The 24122-nt window shown below is 43.1% G+C and overlaps 1 protein-coding gene across 1 annotated transcript in view; it reads right to left on the minus strand.

Annotated features, from left to right (window-relative positions):
* LOC131481521 (uveal autoantigen with coiled-coil domains and ankyrin repeats-like) overlaps positions 1–23569 on the minus strand; it is a 46996-nt gene extending 23427 nt beyond the window's left edge. Inside the window, 8 exon segments of the mRNA XM_058670554.1 lie at positions 3114–3212; positions 4141–4173; positions 11712–11819; positions 13807–13875; positions 16861–16898; positions 18936–19117; positions 23294–23400; positions 23501–23569. Coding sequence (XP_058526537.1) covers positions 3114–3212; positions 4141–4173; positions 11712–11819; positions 13807–13875; positions 16861–16898; positions 18936–19117; positions 23294–23400; positions 23501–23569 — 705 coding nt within the window.
* Positions 23570–24122: the final 553 nt, after the last annotated feature.

The following is a 24122-nucleotide window of genomic DNA, read 5'->3' on the forward strand; positions in this document are numbered from 1 at the left end:
AAAGAGCTTTCTTTCTGTCCTCCCCGCCTGTTGCTGTAAATCTTTCCATATAAACAAATTAACCATTAAAAATAAAGAATCTGGGCCCAGCCATGGCCTAGCACCTAAAGTCCTAGCCTTGAACGCCCCGGGATCCCATATGGGCGCCAGTTCCAATCCCGGCAGCTCCACTTCCCATCCAGCTCCCTGCTTGTGGCCTGGGAAAGCAGTTGAGGACAGCCCAATGCGTTGGGACACTGCACCCGCGTGGGAGACCCGGAAGAGGTTCCTGGTTCCCGGCATCGGATCGGTGTGCACCGGCCCGTTGCGGCTCACTTGGGGAGTGAATCATCGGACGGAAGATCTTCCTCTCTGTCTCTCCTCTCTGTATATCTGGCTTTATAATAAAAAAAATAAATAAATAGTAAAAATAAAAAATAAAGAATCTGCCATCTTAAAGAGATCTTAGACATCATACTGGCTAAGTCTCTCACCCTGCCTACAAATGAAGGTATGGTATAAAAAAAAAATTTATCAGTTATGTAGTCCAGAGAAGGTGTCAAAAATAAAAACTCTGAATCTACTGGAAAGAAAGGCGAAGGAGTAGATAAAAAAAAAGTAAGAAAATGGGACCATACTATCCCTTGAAAGCTTTCTTCATTTTGATATGAATTTCTAAAACACAGAATATGTACTTAATTGCAAGGAAAATAGATTGCAAAGTTAAAACATTTTGATTATCTATAACTGGCTGCCCATTTATATGGACAAATATGAAGAGTTAAAAGATCATTGCTGCAGAACAGAGGTTTACTAGCAAAGACAACACTGCAATTCTACTCACTGACTTAACACACTGTCATCATATTCTACAGGGAACCAGAAACACCACCTTTTCCTTTTATAATTAAACACAAGAAGGTAAGACCTACTTCGATCATGAAAATCTGACTTATACACTTAATTTTAGAGACAATGCTTTTCCCTGTTTATATGAAAACCCCCCCACGCAGGTGCAGGGTCCCAAGGCTTTGGGCTGTCCTTGACTACTTTCCCAGGCCACAAGCAGGGAGCTGGATTGTATGTACAAAACAAAAGATAAAAGTTATAGAAGCAACACAACAGAAACAGAGAAAGTACTTGAGGAATCCCACTGATAATTTTTAAAGTTAAAAAAAAAAAGTCATATATAAGTAACATACCACAATAGAATAAACACAATATTATGTCAAGCCCATAGCCAGTTTCTAGAAGCCTTTTCACTAAAGACCAGGAATCAGATAAGGAAGTTCACTGTCACCACTTATTTTCAATACAGCCCTGGAAGTTTTGGTCATGGCCAATAGTCAAGAAAAAGAAATCAAATGAACACAAATGGGAAAGGAAGAAGTCATTTATCCCTATTTGCAGATGGCATGACCCTTAATAGAAGGCAAACCATGAGACTAAACCAAAAGACTACTAGAACTGAAAAAGGAATTCTGCAAAATCGTGGAATACAAAACCAGTGTAAGTTCCTATAAACCAGTAATAGCCTGGCTGTGAAGGAACTCAGAAAAGCAATCACATACACAATAGCTACCAAAAATAAATAAATAAATAAAGGAAGGAAGGAAGGAAGCAAGCCAGCAAGCCCGTCTGTCCTTGGGATTAACTCAGCAAGAGATGAGAAAGATCCCTACAATGAAAATTACAGACCACTGATAAATGAAATAGAAGACTAACAGGTCCTGCACAGTAGCCTAGTAGACGAAGCTGTCATCTTGGTGCACCAGGCTCCCATATGGATGCTGGTTTGTGGCCTGGGAAAGCTGTCAAGGCCAGCACATTGTCAAGGTCCCTGCACCTGTATGGAACACCCAGAAGAAGCTCCTGGCTCCTGGTCTCAGGTTGGCTCAGTTCTGCCCATTGTGGTCACTTGGGGTGTGAACCAGCAGATGGAAGATCTTTCTATCTCTCCTTCTCTCTGCAAATCTGACTTTGTAATAAAAATGGATGGACAGACAGAAGGAAGGAAGGAACAGAAGCCTATCAAAAAATGTAACAATCTGCCACGTGCACGGACTGGAAGAATTAGTAGTACCAAAATGTTCATATCACCCAAAGCAATTTACTCAAGTCCCATTGTTAAGAGATGGGGCCTGTTGTCAAATCACCACTATATCAACATTCATGCAAAGAGGGGCAGGTAATGAGCCCCAACAGTTTGTACCCCCCCTTCCACTTCTTGAGGACACAGCAAAAAGGCCCAAACACCAGCACTTTCAATGGCCAAAACCCTGAGAAACAAATTGCTGGTTGTTTATAATTATCCTGTCTCTGGCACTTAGTTAAGGCAGTACAAACACCCGAAGGCTCTTACTGTTTGACATACTTCTGAGACACTCTCTCCCACCAGGCTAAAAAGACCATGCTGAATCAAGAACATGCCTCGGTATCCTCAGTGGTGACACAGTGTACGGACAGTCCTGCAGCTAACAGTAAAGGAGGGACAGGGGACAAGCAGCAGGTGAGGAGGACTTCGTGGGCTGGTGATGCCTGGTTTCTAGATCTGCAAGCGCCCAGCTCTAGAAACTCACCTTCTTTGACTATGGTTCCCTCCTAAAGGATGTTACTGCTCAACAAAGAGTTAAAAATTTTAAAAATCCTCTGTAATGGCCCCAACCCAAAGTGAGTATATGCTCTTGACATACACTGCTGTCATCAGTGTCCTGACTATCCATATATACACAGTCCTTTCTGCAACGAATGTCAATGGACCATTGCTCATTTATGATACTTTATCATCCTTCCTACCAACAACAGTGCCAATCTATACGTAAAAACATAAACTGTGAAAAAGTAAGTTTGGACAACCAAGAACTCAGGGGAAGAAACCCAGGAAGAAAACTAAATGTCCATTACATATGGCCAACTGAAAGGATCTCACTTGACTTCCGCAACTCAGTGGAGAAAGGGGCCAATCCCCAGTCATCCCATCCCCTCCACCCCAACCACCTCCAATTCTGCCTGAGGAGAACAAGCTCAGGACCTTCCAGAAGTTGCCCCAGTCACACTACAAAGAACAGGTCAAGTCTGAAGCCAAACCCTTTAGCACTACTCAGGATGAATGAAAGGAAATAATTTTTCTATACCTCAAAATATTTAAATCTATTTTTCAGAGTCTCAATAGTTCTTAAGCTTTCCTCATGTTGCTTTTCTTTGGCTGCCGAGAGGGATCTCAGCTTTTCTCTCTGAAATAGAAAGGAGCAAATACAGAGTAAAATCACGTAGTGCTTGCAACTGGGTTAAAGTATGTGTTACAAAATGTAAACTGGAAGCACTGTGGAGGTGAGAATTACTGACTTCCAACCTCGCAGAGTTTAACTGTGAGTGCAGTTGGTAATGAAACGGGCAATACAGACAAGTAACACTTGGCAAATTCAAGCCTCTACCGACTGTGTTAAGTCAGTATACTCAGACATTTTCTTTACAGTCAGTTTTCCATTTTTCAGTGACATGTTTCACAGAAATGGACATTCAGAGGCAATAAATACAAAACCACTGTACTCATATCTCCTCTACTGTCACATGTAAGCTTCGCTTTTTCCCTTCAAGCAATGACCACAGAGAGAATCCTGGCCTCCATCTCATTCAAGACACCTCAGTGACAACAGGGATGTGTGTGATGGTTTTATTTCAGGCCCTTGTCTTACAGAATTAAGCCTTCTCAGGGCTGATACAAATAAGGTACACAACATTGATAAAGAAAGTGATCACACACAGACAAGGAGCACGGACTGCCCTGCACAGAGAAATGCCTGTCATGAGTGGGCAGTGACCACAAAATTGGAAACCAGGCAAAATCGGGGAGAAAAGACAGAGAGGGGTCAACAGTCCCTTCACACTGTGGTCTGTGGGAGGAGAAAGAGAGAGTGCCTCCGCGGATGTGACGCCACCTACATAAGCTCCACCTGGCGCTCAGTATTCATCCTGCCATCTAGCCTCTTCCCAGGTCCCAGACAAAGCAGTGGGAGCTCTGATCATGAAACAGGAAGTGGATCACCACAAGGGGTCACATCATTTCCAGCTCACTACATCTATCTATGTGTATGCCTCACCCACATCATTACTCTCGATTTACAAAACACGCTTATCCCTTTAAAGTAAAATTCATTTTACCTCACTTTCCAGATCATCAGCAACCATCACTTCCTAAATTTAAAAAGAAGAAAGGTATTTTAATCCCTGAAACCTTACTTGAAAAGACATGAGCTTGTCAAACACCTGCTCATAAGAGCAGCTCAGGAGTGTGTTAAAGTACCTATGCTCCACCAGCTTGCTGCGCTAACTGCTCCTCGCTCTTCCTGCTGCCCAGCTCAGAAGCACTTCTGACCTCCGTTCCTAGCTGCTCCTCCTAGCCCGCCACCTGTCCATTCCTCACTCAGAACCCTGCTGCTTCTCTCCCAGAATGCCAGGAAACAGTTCTGTCCTTTCTTAGTATAATACAGGCAAGTGATTACTAATTGCATTCTTCTGTTTTAACTTCTTTTTGGTAAAACATATATACAAATGCATATACAATGTCCTAGTTATCTTAGCATTTTACTAAAAGATTTATCTTAACCGGAAGGTAGATTTACAGAGAGGAGAGACAGACAAAGAACTTCCATCCACTGGTTCACTCCTCAAGTGGCAGCAACAGGTAAAGCTGAGCCCATCTGAAGCCAGAAAGGAGGAGCTTCTTTCAGGTCTCCCACGTGAGAGGCTTTGGGCCATCTTTCCCAAGGCTTTGGGCCATCTTTCTCTGCCCTACCAAGTCACAAGAAGGGAGCTGGATAGGAAGTGGAATAGCCAGGAGACAAACCAGTGCCCATATGGAATCCCAGCGCTTGCAAGGGGAGTATTAGCCAATTGCGCCAGGCCCTTATATCAGTATTTTAAATAAATGACTGCTCATCTGTGTCACTATTCCTGCACATATAAAAGAAAAACAACATTTTTATGTTACACTAAAATGCTATTGTTTTTCAAAGCCCTAGAGAACCCCTAATGGCACTGGCATTACAGCCTTTGAACAAAGGTTGCATCAGGCACCTGGAGGCAACCCTTCTTCCCTCAGCCAGCACAGTCCCAGGGCTCGACCACAACCAAGCCAGCCTCTTGTGCCAGAACCACAGGACTAACGCACTTCCAGCCTCCTGATCTCAGTGAATGTGTACGAGCTAACAGGCATCTGCTTAAGCTGCCAAGTTTAAGGGCAACTCATTACAAAGCAACAGAGGACTTAGAATTCACCTGGCACATCTAAAATTATCTATTTCCTCATCTGACAGGGTACTTGGCTGGCTATCAAATTCCAGTGACTATTTTTTTCTTCCAAATTCTGAAGGTGTTGCTGCACCATCTTCTTATTCAAAGGTTTCAGACAGAGATTCAAAGTATTCTGATTTCTGAATGTCAAACACAGCACTTGAGAGACTGTGTGTGTGTGTGTGTGTGTGTTCGGGGTGCTTTGTAAGGTCTTCTTTGGCCTCAGTACCTTGAAGTTTCACAATGATGCCTCAGAACAGCCCTCACTTCACCCACTGTTGGTCTCAGAAACTGAAAACATCTTTCAGTTCAGGGAAATGTTGAGTTACCCCAAGGATGACTTTCTTCCCTCTGGTCTCTCAGCAACAATGACTTAGACACTGGACTTCCTGCTGTCCAGTATCCCTACTGTTTTCTATTTTCCAAGCCATTATCTTTCCCAACACCAAGAAGACACTTTATCAGCTTTAGTTTTGCTATAAAGGATGTTTCTTTTCTAAAACACCCTGTTCTTAATTCATAGATAATGATATCCTCTTGTCTCATTAAAAAACATCAGGTCGGCCCGGCACTGTGGCCTAGCGGCTAAAGTCCTCGCCTTGAATGCCCGGGATTCCATATGGGCACTGGTTCTAATCCCAGAAGCTCCACTTCCCATCCAGCTCCCTGCTTGTGGCCTGGGAAAGCAGTCGAGGATGGCCCAAAGCTTTGGGACCCTGCACCTGCATGGGAGACCTCGAAGAGGTTCCAGGTTCCTGGATTAGGATCAACACAGCACCGGCCGTTGCGGCTCACTTGGGGAGTGAATCATCGGACAGAAGATCTTCCTCTCTGTCTCTCCTCCTCTCTGTATATTTGACTTTGCAATAAAAATAAATAAATCTTAAAAAAAAATCAGGCAAGTCTAGGTTGATTTTTGCTTTTTTGTTTTTTGAGATGTGGAAACAAACTGACAGAAATCTTCTATCCCCTGGTTAACACCCTTAGTGCCCAAAATAATTGGCTGGAACCAAAATCAGGAACCAGGAACTCATCCAGGTCTCTCACACAGGTCAGAACCTAAGTACTACAGCCATCACTGCTGCCTCCCTGGCTCACCATTGATAGGATGCCAGAATCAGGTGCTCAAGTTGGGTACTGAACCCAGGTACACTGGTGTGTGATGTGGCCTCATAAACAGGACCCTGATCAACACGTCATCCTTAGGAAACACGCCCCCCCCCACCACCAAGTCCTTTTAATGCATGATCCATTTCTTCCGAGTTTCTCCCGTGTGCGGAGCCTCCATCTTGCCCAGCAGAGTTACTCAGTTACCTGGCATCCTAGTGTCTGCCTCCATTTAAGAACTTAACTGCAAGATAATACCTTGATTCATTAAAGAATTTCCCTCACAGGATCTGAGAATCCTTTGAGAAGCCCTCCAAACTCGTGCCTGGCTGGAGAGGAGCTCCCCAAGGTGTTCAGTAACCAGGCAAGGGGAGACTGGGAGGGTCTAACACTCACAGCACCAGTGGTTTATTTAGTCCTATATGTCCTGAATGTTCTACTCATTTCACTACACTCAGGGACCTCACTCAAAAAGAGACAGCTTAGGGCCCGGCGACGTGGCCTAGCAGCTAAAGTCCTCATCTTGAACGCCCTGGGATCCCACATGGGCACCGGTTCTAATCCTGGCAGCCCCACTTCCCATCCACCTCCCTGCTTGCGGCCTGGGAAAGCAGTCGAGGACAGCCCGATGCTTTGGGACTCTGCACCCATGTGGGAGACCTGGAAGAGGTTCCTGGTTCTTGGCTTCAGATTGGCGCAGCACTGGTCATTGCGGCTCACTTGGGGAGTGAATCATCGGACGGAAGATCTTCCTCTCTGTCTCTCCTCCTCTCTGTATATCTGACTTTGTAGTAAAAATAAAATAAATAAATCTTAAAAAGAGAGCGAGAGAGAGAGAAACAGCTCTTCAGCTATCAAACTTCTTCATTTTCCTTAAAGGAGGAAAGTAGAATGGAGCAATTGAGGCTAAAAGGCAGAATACAGAATGTATAAGAATTATTTCTTAAACAGATTTTTAAACACTCCCAAATTCAGAAGCCTTTTCAGAGGATCTGCTTTATATGTCACTTGACTTTCTCCACTGCTAGCCCCACACTGAGATTTCAAGTTCTATTAAGCCACTTACTTTTATTTTAGCCAGGAATTACCCCATCCAAAGCGGTACCTAATTTTTTTTTTTAAGTTTCTTTTTTTTTTTTTTAATTGTTAATTATTTTGCATTATGTGACAGTTTCATAGGCTCTGGGAATTCCCCCCTCCCTCCCCCTCCCCTCCCCCGGTGGATTCCTCCACCTTGATGCAGTATTACAGTTCAAATTCAATCAAGATTCTTTCATTGCAAACATATACCAAGCATAGAGTCCAGTTACTTATTGTCCAGATGGGTTGAACAGTTTCTTGGGGAGACCTTTTCTGGTCTGAAGTTTGAGCTGGCAGAATATCATCACAGTTAATTAAGAGTCCCAATATAACATCAACAGCAATTTGCAATGTTATGGAATTGACATGGTTTTGAGTAACCAGTGTATTAAAAAGAAAAAAAAAAAAAAGGAAAACAAGTCCTAGCCACAACCTATGATTAGCTCATTGACATTTCAATTTTAGTTCATATACAGGACCGGCTGCTCTATACCTTAAAATGGCCATAAGGCACCATTCAGCTGTTTCGTGTCCATTTCATCTTAGTATTTAGCCAGTTGTTGTGTTGAAGTAAAATTTTGCTGATCTTGGCAGATTTTAGGATAATCCAGACTGGCTTGTAACTCTAACAAGATATATGTCAACATTTTAGGTGCAGAACATTTTTTTTTTGGGGGGGGGTGTGCAGGAAAATCCTCAACACCATGGTGAGGAGTAACTAATCTTTGTGACCCACCCAGCGAGGCATGAGCCAATCCATGCCAGCTCTTTCCTGTCAAATTTCAAGCTCTACTTTCTGCTGTTTATTTATTTTAGGTTTTTTTTTTTTTTTTTTTTAGTTTGTAGGATTGTTTGCTGTGAGGGGTTTTCGAAGCGATCCTGATGGTCATTGCGAGGGAGGGGGGGTCCAGAGGTGGAGCCAGGCTCGGACCAGAGAAAGCTCTCCTCCCTGGTCCCGAAGGACGTTTATTGTTCTTCTGTTTCTGCAGACCACTCAGGGCTTCTGGTTGTCTTTCCAATGACGTTGGTTTCTGCACGGTAGTGTTTGGACTTCTTCCATCCCCTGTGGAAGCTCCGGTTGGGGGTGGGTGACCTCAGAGTACTCGGCCTCCGAGGACATCCAATCCCCTGTGGCCTCCTTGGCAACTGGGATATAGTCCTTGTTGCTCGTATTAATAGTTTGTGGTGAAGGTCTGGGAGTCTTCCTGGTTGGGATCCAAGCTTCCTCCTTACCACCTGCTCCACTCTGGAGTACTCCCCTGCTCCACGCACATGACCTCCTGTTAAGAGGTTGTCAGGATCGCACCCGATTCCCCCCTCATGCATTGGTATAGTAGTTTTATTGTTGTTTAGTGCCGCTTTGAGTCTGTTATCTATGAATTACCAGATTTGATCTTGATAGGCTATATTGTACTTTTTTCTCACTCTTTTTATGGTCCTGAAAGACTTCCCTGCACTCCCTCCCCATTACAGGTTAACATAGCGTATTGAGGGTATAGTAGGTTTTACAATTTTTCGATGTAGATCTTAAGTATTCTGACATTAATTGTTGGTTTATAGATTATATCGCGTTATCTTATTGCATTGGATACAGGTTATAAGAGATTGCACTAATATTACAATATACAGGTACTATTTTCCAAGTTGTCCTCTTTTCTTAATCTGAGATGAAAAGAATTATTTCTTAAACAGATTTTTAAACACTCCCAAATTCAGAAGCCTTTTCAGAGGATCTGCTTTATATGTCACTTGACTTTCTCCACTGCTAGCCCCACACTGATATTTTAAGTTCTATTAAGCCACTTACTTTTATTTTAACCAGGAATTACCCCATCCAAAGTAGTACCTAATTTTTTAGCGAACAGGTTTTTTTCTTTTTATTCACACATCTTGCATCCATGTCTATGCTTTCCCATGGCCAAGAATTAGCCCATACCTTTGCCCTGTGCTGTTTCATGTCTTGCCAGAAGTGTATTCTTAAGTAGTTCTTTTTCCAAGGGACTAGAGGGGAAACCTCTTAGAGGGTGGAAGTCTTAAAATGTCTTTATTCTGTCCTCATTCTTCAAAATCTAGGTTGAAGGCTCATTTGCATTCTGACGATACTGGTGGCTCTCTCCTTAAGCCTGATAAAATCTGCTGTCTGTCAGCATGTTCTTTCTACGAAGCCCCTGCTTTCAACACTGACGAGGCAGGGCTCCACAATGTGCTATCTTGTCCTGCCTGTATCCGCTAGGTATATGCAAATCTGTACAGTTGTTTGAACACAAAACCTTCCTCGTTCTTAAAAATTATCAATAAGTATTTTCTTCCTATATGATTTGCAAATGTTCTATGCCCTTTTCTTCCTTTGCCACAATTGGATGAATTTGTCATATTATCCAAATGCTTGGATCCCTGCCACCCTCACGGATGAGCTGGATGGAGTTCCAGGTTCCTGCCTCTGGCCTAGTCCAGAACTGGCTGGTGGAGCCATTTGGGTAACTGACCAGTGGATGAAACATCTTTCTGTTTCTCCTCTTCTCTAGATATCACCTTGCCCTTCAAAAAAAGTAAACAAATCTTTTTCAAAGATTCACAAATTTGCTTTTGAATAGATTCAGCTTCAAGAAAATCTAAAACAAGCAGAGTGAAGCAATAAAGAAAAATAGAATCATAAGGTCACAGTTGCACTATTGCACGCTTTGTATTCTTTTTTTTTTAAAGATTTATTCAGTTTATTACAGCCAGATATACACAGAGGAGGAGAGACAGAGAGGAAGATCTTCCATCCGATGATTCACTCCCCAAGTGAGCCGCAACGGGCCGATGTGCGCCGATCCGAAGCCGGGAACCTGGAACCTCTTCCAGGTCTAACACGCGGGTGCAGGGTCCCAATGCATTGGGCCGTCCTCGACTGCTTTCCCAGGCCACAAACAGGGAGCTGGATGTGAAGTTGAGCTGCCAGGATTAGAACCGGCGCCCAAATGAGATCCCGGGGCTTTCAAGGCGAGCACTTTAGCCACTAGGCCACGCTGCTGGGCCCTACTTTGTACTCTTGAAAAGGAAGTATTACCCAAAACATTTACGTATGACAAATCATGGGCATGATGAAATGTACATTTAAAAAGTGAAATAAGGGTCTGGCACGGTAGCCTAGTGACTAAAGTCCTCGCCTTGCATGCACTGGGATCTCATTACGGGCACCGATTCTAACCCTGACAGCCCAGGTTCCCATACAGCAACCTGTGCGTGACCTGGGAAAGCGATCGAGGACCCTGAAGCCTTGGGACCCTGAACCCGCTTGGAGACCTGGAAGAGGCTTCAGGCTCCTGGCTTCAGATCAGCACAGCTCTAGCCATTGCAGCCATTTGGGGAGTGAATCAATGGACAGAAGATCTTCCTCTCTGTCTTTCTTCCTCTATGTATATCTAACTTTCCAACAAAAACAAAATCAATCTTAAAAAAAAAAGTTATACAATTGGGCCCAGCATAGTAGCCTAGTGGCTAAAATCCTACTGTTTTGCATGCACCAGGATCCAATATGGGCGCCAATTCATATCCCAGCTATTCCACACTTCCCTTCAAGCTCCCTGCTTGTGGTCTGGGAAAGCAGTTGAGGATGGCCCAAAGTCTTTGGACCCTGCACCCAAGTGGAAGACCTAAAGGAGGTTCCTGGCTCCTGGCTTCGGACTGGCTCAGCTCCAGCTGTTGCAGCCACTTGGGAAGTGAACCAACAGATGGAAGATCTTTCTGTCTCTCCTCCTCTCTGTAAATCTGACTTCCAATTAAAAAAATAAATAAATAAAAAGTGAAATCATTACACTGTCACGCATTGCCTCCTTTCCTTCTGAAAGCGATAACTGATGCATTTTTTCTAGCTTTTCAGTTCTTTCAACACAGAATATCTTACAGATCACACCACTACTGTAGATTCTGTCCCCAACCCTGCTTTCTCAAATGTCCCCTGACACCTTCTAGCTCCTGTCCATCCTAGCTCCAGGAAGAAGAAGCCTTTAGGAGGATAGCCCTCACGGAGCTCCTCCCGGCATGTCCATTCCTCTGCCCTGATCTGCTAGTTTGTTCCAGGACTTTATATTTAACATGCAGGTTCCTGGAACAGCCTTGGTCACTAGGAAGACATGACTCCCCCCTGAGGTCTGTGATCTGATGCTACCTCCTTCAGCACCCAGCTCCTGGGATTCTGAGCAACTTCTCAGGGATGAGGCTCACCTGTGCTGAAAGTCCTTGGATCTTTTGTTGTACAAATTATTTACCTCATTCACTTGTAACTGCAAACCATTGACTTTGTCTACAAGTATTCTTTGCTCTTGCTGAATTTTTCTCAACCTTTCTTTCAAATCTTCATTTTCAATCTCCAAGTCCTTAAGTAATAAAGATAACATATTGTAGGGTAATCTTTACACTTAGGAAAGAAATTCTTAAAATCAGCAAACTATTATTTGTAGACACATAAAACAAATGTAAGTATAAAAATACAATAATTTCACTGACACTCGAATGACTTAACATTCACAAGTCAGTAACATGAAAATAACTATTTCATGATATCTGGTAAGTATACACCTGGGACCAACTGTCATGTTTCCAAATAAATTAAAAAAAAAATCAGTACCTGAAAACAAAGCTTGCCATTCTAGCTCTCCCAAAGGTTATGAACCCATGCTGATGTTTTGTTCATCAGAAATGGCTGCTGTTTTCAGGTTACAGTTAGGGACAGGCAGTGGGCCTAGCAATGAAGACATTCATGTCCCACATGAATCCATAGGTCCTGCATTCAGGGTGCCTGCACTGAATGTCCAGCTTTGAACCTAAGTCAGCTCCCTGCTAATACAAACCCTGGGAGGAAGGGATGGCAGACCAAGCACCACCCATGTGGGAGACCCAAACTGGGTCCCCAATTCTGGCTTTAGTCTTCAACATGGAGGTATATGAAAAGTAACCAATTGGGGCCCGGCGACGTGGCCCAGCGGCTGAAGTCCTCACCTTGAACGCACCGGGATCCCATATAGGCGCCGGTTCTAATCCCGGAAGCTCAACTTCACATCCAGCTCACTGCTTGTGGCCTGGGAAAGCAGTCGAGGACGTCCCATAGCTTTGGGACCCTGCACCTGCGTGGGAGACCTGGAAGAGGTTCCTGGTTCCTGGCTTCGGATCGGCACAGCACCAGCCGGTGCGCTCGCTTGGGGAGTGAATCATCGGATGGAAGATCTTCCTCTCTGTCTCTCCTCTCTGTATATCTGACTTTGTAATAAAAATTTAAAAAAAAAGTAACCAATTGAATGGAAACCCTGCTTCTGTCTTTCAAATAAACTTTTTTTAAAAAAGCTAAAGTTCAGGCCCGGCACTGTGGCCTAGCAGCTAAAGTCCTCGCCTTGATCGCCCCGGGATTCCATATGGGTGCCAGTTCTAATCCCGGCAGCTCCACTTCCCATCCAGCTCCCTGCTTGTGGCCTGGGAAAGCAGTTGAGGATGGTCCAATGCATTGGGACACTGCACCCGCGTGGGAGATGCGGAGGAGGTTCCGGGTTCCTGGCTTCGAATCGGCACGCATCTGCCCGTTGCGGCTCACTTGGGGAGTGAATCATCAGACGGAAGATCTTCCTCTCTGTCTCTCCTCCTCTGTGTATATCTGGCTGTAATAAAATGAATAATTCTTTAAAAAAAAAAAGCTAAAGTTCATCTTGTCAACACTACAGAATAACTGAAAAAGCACAAGTAAAATTCTTTCATTATACAGAAATATCCATTCCATTTGTAATTTCATTGTGTTGCAATCACAAACTAAAATAAGTATGGATTCTCTTCTTACATAATCGGCATAATTATTTTCAAAATGTTCATCAAAATAAGAAATAAAAAAGTGTGTCTAATTTAGCCAAATTATTTTCCCTAATCAAATTTAGGAAGATTTTAAGGAAAAGTTCAGATGTTATTTTATCCATATTAATGACCATCACTTTGACCTTCATTACCTAATTTTCATTTAATTTTCCAATATGAATACAAACATGGTTTGCATCACAAAACAGATACATTTAATCAACAAAGGCTTAAACAAAATTATTTGCTTTCTCTTGTACATAGTTAACAAGACTTTCTAGAATACTCTCTAATGCCATATAACTTAACTACATAGGGCTGGCCCAAACATTGGTAACAAAATTCAATTCCTTCAGAAGGGACTAAGCTAAAAAAACACTAGGAGTGACAAATCGTAAGACACCTTACTTTCCCCAACAGATGTCACCCTTTCTCCATTTCTTGTTCCCTGACTTCTCCCCATCCCACCAATACCACCAGAATTCATGCCTAGGGGGAAGAACTCTCAAGTTCCTTTTTCCATTTTACCTAAATGTTTCAATGCTGCCTCTGATTTGATGTTGCATTTACTTCACCTTGCAAAAGTGTCAAATTGCGCTTTGGGAAATGTAAGTTGGCAGGTAAGTCTGTTTTCTCAACAACAATACACTCAGCAGTTTAGCGTATCCAATATTAAAAACAGCTGTGTACAACACAAGGTGGCAGTATTTCCACTTACAAACTCAAAACGGAACCTAGGTCCAAGACGATTTTGTATGCAGTTGGTACTACTTCTTGATTTTATTGAAACCTTCTTCTTATTTTTTTCTGACTTTATCACGTTATATTAAGGCATTTTGATGAGAAAGGAACTACAATCAGGACGGGCCAATTTTAAAAATGTATTCTCTATAGTTGTGCCCAACAACATCTGTAGTCACTCTGCTTTTCCAGTGGGCTCTGATGTCTTCTAGCCTAACTCATGCACTCAAGCTTTCCCTTCAGAGTGCTTACCAACTGCCTCATGTTCTAGCCAACCCAGCCCAGACCACATCAACCCATCCTTTCCCATCTGCCCCCTGATGTGCAAGCCACAAATAAACTCTCCTGCAGATCTGGTTCCATGGAACCATGCACAGCTGGCTGGTGGCCCAGCCCCTGTCCCTGCTATGGTTATTGGTTTTTGGGTATATGGTTGGTTATATGGTTATTGGTACACATCATAGTGCCTGTTACCTCCAGGCACTGGTGAACAGATATCCATAGCCCTTGCTTCTTCTCTGTCCCCAGGCACACACTTCTGCCACACTGTCCTCCTTGATGACTCACAGAGATGCTAAACACACGTCCACCTTCCCTCAGTGTATGAGTCTGCTCCCACAGAGCACCCCCGTCTTTAGCCCTCCTCATACTTAATTCTATTTTGTCTTCAGATTTACAGACCTCTCTCTCATCTACTGGGAGCTCTGCAAGGGCAGGGATATTTCCCACTACAACATCTGGCACTCAGAAGGAGCAGTTAGAATGCTGTAGATGTTCAATATTTACTGAATGACCAACCAAACTGGTCTTTTAAACTTGCCAAGTTCAGTAAAAATTATGCTTCAACACAATAAACTGCTAAATACAAAAATGAAAACAGACACGAGACAGCTGAATAGTATCCTATAACCATTTTAAGGTGGCTAGAAGCCAGTTGTATATAAACTAAAGTTGAAATGTTAATGAAGTAGTCACAGGATGTGGTTAAGAACCTGCATTTTCTAACATATCAGTCTCTCAATACCATGTCAATTAAACCCATAGTGTTGGAAACTGTTGTTGATGTTATGCTGTGGCTTTTAATTGGTCGGAATGATATTCTGCCAGCTCTGCCTTCAGACCAGAGATAGTCTCGCCAAGAAACTGTTGAATTGATCTGGACAATAAGATGCTAGACTCTATGCATGGTACTTGGTTGCAATGAAAGAAACAAGACTGGATTCGAACTGTAATATTGCAATAAGGTAGAGTAATCCACCATGGGGGGAGGGCACGGGGAGGGATTGGGCGAACCTCAGAGCCTATGAAATGATGTCATAAAATGAAATGCAATTAAAAAAATTACACAGTAGGCTTCTTGAAAACAGAGATTACACATCTTTTAGCACCATGAAGAAAAAATCCAATTTATAGCAGATAGTCACTATGTTTATTCAACAAATATTGGAAACACAGGCGCTCACAGAAAAACGTTAACTCCTTGTGCTATTGGATAAATGCTAAAGCGCTGAGCAGAGTATCGTTCCCATGTTAACACTCAGGTTCTATGCAATTCACGGGAAATGGCTGGCATACACAGCACAGCACACATCTGCCTTCACTCCACTCCATTCTATGTGAAAAATGACCAGGTGGGACAACTGTCCCAGATGGAACACAAAAAATATCAACAGACATGACCCATGCGTGAATGCATTCACTGTTATCAACTGAAAAGGAAAACAAGTTTTGACGAAATTTTTGAATCAGGTGACAGGTGATCAGATGTAGTATGATGATCAGAAGGTACCTGCTTACTCTCCTTTGGGGTTTGCAAGTGCCCAGGTTCCTCTCACTAGAGAGAAGCTGACAGCCTGGAAGGAAACAGCCAGCAGTGGAGGAATGCTACCTGCACTGGCGTTGGAGCCGGAGTGCTGAAAGCCAACCCTCATACTTTAACTGAGAGTAAACAGTGAAAAGCACAAGACAGTTATTCAAACTGACACACAAAACCAGAGTTATCCAGTGATTTGTTAATAAAGTTAGTACAGGCTGTGAATTATTCTATGTATTAAATTCTTAAGGTCTCCAAATAAAAACAGGGGGAAAAAGACTGAAATTAAAAAAAAAAAGGTGATGTATAATCAGGTTTGACTTGTATTTCCTTAATTTCTTACTGCATTGGAAACATTCTCCCACAAAAGTAAACATTCCAGTTAATTAATAAGAGACTGTAAGGGGAAGTGTCTATGATCATCCACGTTACAACTCATCATTTCAGTATCTCAATGAGGTGTGCTATCTCCTACTTGAAAGGGCTGGATACTCAGGCCTCCAGTTAGGAGACTGCATTATAGTTAAGATCATTGTCTCAATTGATAGGATCTCATGATCGTAATATCCAGGGTTCCATAGGGTGTAACTGGAGCATTGGCACTCAATACAGTTATAAATAACCATTAGCTGGCCGCCCCTAGGGACGATTATTAAACCTCACATATAGGGCCCGGCGGCGTGGCCTAGCAGCTAAGGTCCCCGCCTTGACGCCCCGGGATCCCATATGGTCACTGGTTCTAATCCCGGCAGCTCCACTTCCCATCCAGCTCCCTGCTTGTGGCCTGGGAAAGCAGTCAAGGATGGCCCAAAAAGCCTTGGGACTCTGCACCCACGTGGGAGACGCGGAAGAGGTTCCTGGTTCCTGGCTTCAGATCGGTGCGCACTGGCCCGTTGCGGCTCACTTGGGGAGTGAATCATCGGACGGAAGATCTTCCTCTCTGTCTCTCCTCCTCTCTGTATATTTGGCTTTGTAATAAAATAAATAAATCTTTAAACCTCACATATAATTTTTTAATTAAGATCTACCTGTTGTACAGGTGGTCCCTTCTTCCAATGTTCTCTCCCTGAAGATTTAAAAGAAAAAAAAAAAAAAAACAGAAAAAATGATGAGAAAGTAGTTAACTCCGAGTTGCCCATCCCCTAAAGTACGCAACTGAGTTGACATGAAATACATCTCAAGGAGCTTATTCTTAACCTAACAGGCTGGACAATGCCGCCATATTAGAGTAGCTAGGTTTCACGTCTGGTTCCGGCCCCGCAATCTAACTAAAAAACTAACTTAACCCTCAAGAGTCAGGAGTGATGTCTCAAATAACTGGGGATTTTCTAACATGGCATTCTTGGATTGTAACTCTCAATGGAACAATCATTGTGGGCATTCAGGAACTGAATCAGTGAATGGCAATTTGTTCTCTCTCTCTCTCCTGTCTCTTGTGTGCCTCTTTTCCTGCCTCTTCAAAACAAAAATTAAGATAAATTCAAGGATCCCATATGGGCACCGGTTCTAATCCCAGCAGCTCCACTTGCCATCCAGCTCCCTGCTTGTGGCCTGGGAAAGCAGTCGAGGATGGCCCAAAGCTTTGGGATCCTGTGCCCGTGTGGGAGACCTGAAGGAAGTTCCAGGTTCCCGGCTTTGGATCGTTGCAGCACCGGCTGTTGCAGTCACTTGAGGAGTGAATCATCTGACGGGAAGATCTTCCTCTCTGTCTCTCCTCTTCTCTGTGTATCTGACTTTGTAATAAAAATAAATAAATCTTTATAAATAAATAAATATTATATATGGAAAAATGAATAGATAATCTTCACAATGTTCATAGGAGCTCTTAGTGGCAGGAATAATGATTTAAATTTACTCACTCTACTTAATTTTCCAACTTGCTTTAAAAAAAGTTATTTAATTTTTATTGAAAAGTCAGATATAGAGAGAGGAGGAAAAACAGAGAAGGAGATCTTCTGTCCTTTAATTCACTCCCCAAGTGGCCATAATGGCTGGAGCTGAGCTGATCCGAAGCCAGGAGCCTGGGACTTCTTCCGGGTCTCTCACGCGGGTGCAGGGTCCCAAGGCTTTTTGGGCCGTCCTCGACTGCTTTCCCAGGCCACAAGCAGGGAGCTGGATGGGAAGTGGAGCTGCTGGGATCAGAACCGGTGCCCATATGGGATCCCGGGGCACATGCAAGGTTATGATTTTAAATACTAGGCTACCACACCAGGCCCTATAACTTGTTTTTAAGAAACAGAATAACACTTGCTATGAGTGTTTGATAAATGTAAGTGGGAAGTATTTATTTCAAATGCATAGAAAGAAAGAGGAACAAATGGCGGAGGAGAGGGACAGAGAGGGACAGAAAGAGACAGAGATCCCATCTCCTGGTTCATTCCCCAAAAGCCCACAATGGCTGCAGCTGGACCAGGAGGAAACCAGAAGCCTGGAACTGAATTTTGGTCTCCCACAAGGCTGGCAGGAACCAGCCACCATCTGCTGCACCCCTGATGTATCACCAGGAATTTGGGTCTCAAGTGGAGGCTGTGCCGGATCCATGGCATTCTGACATGGAACACAAGTGAACCAAGCAAGAACTCAGTGACATGCTACACCACAACGCCTACCTCAATAAGGCTTTTTAAAGTTTGATAAGTTCCAATCCAATGTTACGAGTTTCCCTACTCCTTATCAAACAAAAGTTTTACCAAAAAAAAAAAAAAAACCAAAAAACCTTCCATTGATTCTTCTTCCTCAGTTTTTAAATCACTCTGCAGTGTCAGGGCTCACTAGATAAACTAGATGAAATACAAGGGCTCTTCAAAAAGTTCCCAGATGTGCATATTGTGGAAAAGTTATGAACGTATTTCAAAAATCATGTACACTAAAATTATCTTTTAATTCTCCTTCTCCATGAACTTTCGGATGGACCCTACCACACAGCACACTGTTGGGAATCCTGCAGACTACAGCAGAGCCAAGTCCACAGCACTAAGGCAGATCAGCTAATCCTGCTTGTCAGGAAGGAATGCCTTGCTCCTCAGACTCCAGTTCTGCTATCTAAGTCTTCAGAAACCTGTCTTTATTACCCTGGACTGTTGTCACACAACACTGCTGGTACCTTTGTGGGTATTTTCTGATGCCGTCTTCAATAAGGTCAGAATGTCCAGATTGTCACCAATTCTTGCATAGTATGCACTGTCATGGCCCAGGGCATCCAGCAAGCTGATGTCAGCTCCATTCTTAATCAAGACGTCCACTGCATCTTTGCAACCATACTCACAGCCTAGCATGAGAGCAGTTCTTAAAAGTGAAAACAAAAGAACACAAAGTCATGAAAAAAAAGAAAGAAAACAATTCAGAATTTTTTTTTTCCAAAGGCTTCATTCTTAAATAGCAAATACCACTCTAGGAAGTTATATTTGTTGAAGATTTTACTTCATATTTTTATCTTGTATTCTAACTTCATCACATGTATAAAAACATAAGTGAAACAAATGATAAAGACAAAGAACCCTACCCATGTAAGTTCTGTATCGCATCAAAATGTCCTAGTTTCACAATTATAATCCATGATCTCTATTTTAGTCAACAGTTGATGGAACAAACAGCTACGTGGATACAAGTGAGATGCATTTAGGTTTCTCAAAGTCTAAGATCCATGTGAATATTTGACCCTGATTTTATTACCAATAAAAAAGTTACTCTATCCTTAAAACTATGATCTTTGCTTTTTCTACAACAGAAAATCTTCTCATATTGTTCTTGTCCCTTGGGTACAAGCTTAAAACTAATCTGTTTAACTGTGATAATAATTTCTTACTTTTGATAAAGTGTCTTTCACTTTAAAAAAAAAAAAAGAACCCTAAAGAAACAGTGTCAAAAGTTAAGATATCTAGTCTACCCAACACATCCTGCCCTATCTGACAGCTTTTGGGGGTGGATTTCGAAGCAACAGGAACGAAGTTGCCTTGAACAGAGGGGCTAGTGTTACGGTGCAGAGCGACAATCCACCAGCTGCAATGCCAGCCCCACAAGAGTACAAACTCCACTTCCAGCCACCCACGTCCAAGTGCGTTCCCTACTAACATGCTTAGGAAAGCAGCTGTGGATGGCCACTGCTATGCATGTGAGAAACCCAGAAGGAGTCCCCAGGCTCCTGACTCAGGCAGACCCCAGCTCAGACTGCCATAATCATTTGGAGAGTAAGCCAACGCATCGATGGTCTCTGTGTCTCTTCCTCTCTCTGGAATTCTGCCTTTCAGATCTCTAGGGGGAAAAAAGGAATTATCTATGTGACTCAATCAAATCATCCTTCTCTGGGATTTTGAAAGTAAGGTTTCTTAGTCATACTTGGATCAAACCATATTATCTCCGAACAAGAAAATAATACAAAAACACATTTTGTAATGACATTAGCAGTAGACACAGGCCATGTTGTAAAAGGAGAATATGGCAACTCTTTTGGTGCTGTAGCAGAAGAACATGACCAACTGGACGACAACCCCAAACGATGACAGCAAAAAATCTTGGTGAGGGCCCGGCAGCGTGGCCTAGCGGCTAAAGTCTTCGCCTTCAATGCATTGGGATCCCATATGGGTGCTGGTTCTAGTCCTGGTAGCGCCACTTCCCATCCAGCTCCCTGCTTGCGGCCTGGGAAAGCAGTCGAGGATGGCCCAAAAAGCCTTGGGACCCTGCACCCATGTGGGAGACCTGGAAGAAGTTCTTGGCTCCTGACTTCGGATCGGCATAGCACCGGCCCGTTGCGGCTCACTTGGGGAGTGAATCATCGGACGGAAGATCTTCCTCTCTGTCTCTCCTCCTCTCTCTATATTTGACTTTCCAATAAAAATAAATAAATTTTTAAAAAAATGCAAAAAAAAATCTTGGTGAATGGAGCCAATGAACACTGGGAGGGTGACATATATCCTCGATCGGTGGTGTCGGCAGCATTTCAAAATTATCCAAACCACTTGGACAGAGCCCTCAGAATATGTACACACTGAGACTCTGGGTTGACATGAGGTGGCAGCTCCTCATCCCTGGGTACTAGGACGTGTGGAAAGGCATGAGTGGTTTCCCCCTGTGTTTCCCCACTTGCCCCAGGAACAAGAAGAAATAGCAAATTTTTTTAAGATTTATTTATTTTTTTTATTACAAAGTCAGATATACACAGAGGAGAGACAGAGAGGAAGATCCTCCGTCCGATGATTCACTCCTCTAGTGAGTGCAATGCCCAGTGCTGCGTTGATCCGAAGCCGGGAACCAGGAACTTCTTCCGGGTCTCCCACATGGGTGTAGGGTCCCAAGGCTTTGGGCCATCCTCGACTGCTTTCCCAGGCCACAAGCAGGGAGCTGGATGACAAGTGGAGCTTCTGGGATTAGAACCGGCACCCATATGGGATGCCGGTGTGTTCAAGGCGAGGACTTTAGCTGGTAGGCCATGGCACCGGGCCCGAAATAGCAAATTTGGAAGCAATGAGTATACCCATTTTCCCTAAAACTCAATCTTTCCCACCCTGATCCACCATGTAATCATTATAAAAAATAAAAGTTATAAAAAAATAAAGATTAAAAAATCACATCAATATTTGAGATGTTCAAGAATTCCCTTTTTTGAGATGACCAGGCAATAAAAATACTGAGAACTATATAATCTGACATCTAAAGTCTACTTATCCACTTCCAACAAACTACAAACAAGACACATTCTCAGGAAAGAAAGCATCAGTTTTACTGTTATCTTCTACATAATCGCAGAAATTTCAATTTTAACCTCCACAATACTTCATCTAAATGTGGGGGAATAACTTAAGATATTTGATGTCAGAAATGTGATCATAAACATCAGAACTATACTGGAGTAAACAGCATGATAAACTAGCTCTGAAGAAAAACAAGAGGAAAGCAGATGGAAATCACCAGAGCCTATCGACTGAAATAACATTGAATTCAGGAGTGAGAATACATTGAGGGAATGCAGGACATAGAATGGGCTTTGTTTCAGAGGAGGCAGCACTGAGTCCAGGCAGTATAAGGAAATGAAACACTTGAAGAATATGTCACACAGGGCCCAGTGCAATGGCTCAGGGGCTAAATCCTTGCCTTGCATTCACCAGAATCCCATATGGGCGCTGGTTCTAATCCTGGCAGCTCCACTTCCCATCCAGTTCCCTGTCTGTGGCCTGGGAGAGCAGTCGAGGATGGCCCAAAGCCTTGGGAACCTGTATCAGTATGGGAGGCCTGGCCCCTGGCTTTGGATCGGCTCAGCTCCAGCTGCCGTGGGGAGTGAACCAGCAGACAGCAGATCTTTCTCTTTGTCTCTTCTCTCTGTAAATCTGCCTTTCCAGTAAAAAAAAAAAAAAAAAAAAAAAAAAAAAAATCAAAAACCAAAGAGAGTCAATCACATAGACAAGTGAGGTTCCAAAACACCCAGAAATCACTTTCATCTCAAAAGATCCACAAATGAAGTAGCAGAAAACAAATGTAATTTAAAATAGTGTCTTATTGTTTATCTATCTATCTATCTATCTATCTATCTATCTATCCATCTATCTATCTATCTATAAGGCAGATGGCAGAGGGAGAAGGAGAAACAGGAACAGGTATCTTTCATTTTTTGGTCCACTCCCCAAACGGCCACTAGTGCAAGGCTGCGCCAGGCTGAAGCCAGGAGTCAGGAGCCAGGAGCTTCATCCAGGAGTTCCACATGGGAGGCAGATGTCCCGGTACTTAGGCCATCTTCTGCTGCTTTCCCAGCTGCGTTAGCAGGAACCAAGATTAGAAGAACTAAGAACAGTCGGGACTGGAACTGGCATCCACATGGCATGCTAGCACTGCAGGCAGCAGCTTCACTCACTGCGCCACCATTTCAGCTCCTGGATATGATTTTTAAATCTTATTTATATTCATTTCATTAACTATTTTCTTTAAAGCTTAAAATAGGAGCCAGTTTTGTGCCCACAGGGTTAAGACACAACACGCAATGCCAGTATCCCACATGGGCACTGGTTCAAGCCACTGTTACTCTCCTTGTGATCCAGCTCCCTACTAACGTGTCTGGGAAGAGAGCAGAGGATGGCCTGTGCACCCATGCTGGAGACCCGGATGGAGCTCCTGCCTTCAGCCTAGAACAGCTCTGGCATCGCAGCCATTTGGCGAGTGAAGCAGTGGACAGAAAAATCCCTCTGTCTCTTCATCGCTCAGTAGCTTTGCCTTTCAAGTAAACAAATAAATCTCATTTAAAAATAACTGTGATGCAATTCCTCTTAAATTTGGATGACAAAATGGTCAAACAAACTAATTACCAGCTTTCATTCAGCATTTGCTCTCATCATCCCCTATTTTCCTCTCCCTGCTTTCTAACAGATGGAAAAAAAATGAGAAATGGATCCTAATTGGTAAGGGGAGTAAATTCAGGAAGGGAGAACCAAGACTGGGGAGCAAGGGCACAGCAGCAGACAGGAAGGAAGCAGTCACCTGTTCTGTTTGTCTCTGGAGTTAACATTTGCTCCTCTATCGATTAGCAGTTGACATATAGCTGGTCCACACATTTGAGTAGCCAGGACAAGCGGGGTCCGCCCATCCTAAGGAACAAGAGAAATAAAACATCATCAAGGCAACAAATGCAACAAAACAGTTTTACAATGCATGCAAAGAAATCAGGATAAATTTAATTTGACTCACTATGTCTTTGGCATTCACAGAGGCCCCGTGGTCACCAAGCAGCTGTATGCTGGAAGGACAGTCGGCCATAGCTTTGAGAAACAACAAAAATGACTAATGATTGATGTGTTGGTACAACACAGGGTGCTTTACTAGGTCAACAAAAGGTATGAACTATTCCATTTCTAACACACCGAGCCACCTCCTTCACAACCAGTTCAGCATTTGTTCATAACATCAACTTTCCATCTTAAAATATATTCAATCAGTTTATGAATTTTTTTAATTATTTATTATTTAACTTCATTAATTACATTGTATTATGTGACACAGTTACATAGATACTTGGGTTCTCCCCACACCTCCCCAAACCCTCCCACCATGGTGGATTCCTCCACCTTGTTGCATAACCACAGCTCAAGTTCAGTTGAGATTCCCCCATTGCAAGCGTATACCAAACATAGAGTCCAGCATCTTATTGTCCAGTCAAGTTCAACGGCTTCTTAGGTATACCCTCTCTGGTCTGAAGACAGAGCTAGCAGAGTATCATCCCAGTCATTTGAAAGCTCCAACATACCATCAGCAAAAATTTACATCATTATGGAATTAATTGACATACTAATGAGTAACCAATATGTTAAAA

Source organism: Ochotona princeps, chromosome 12, assembly GCF_030435755.1.
Source record: "Ochotona princeps isolate mOchPri1 chromosome 12, mOchPri1.hap1, whole genome shotgun sequence".
NCBI classification, from domain to species: Eukaryota; Metazoa; Chordata; class Mammalia; order Lagomorpha; family Ochotonidae; genus Ochotona; species Ochotona princeps.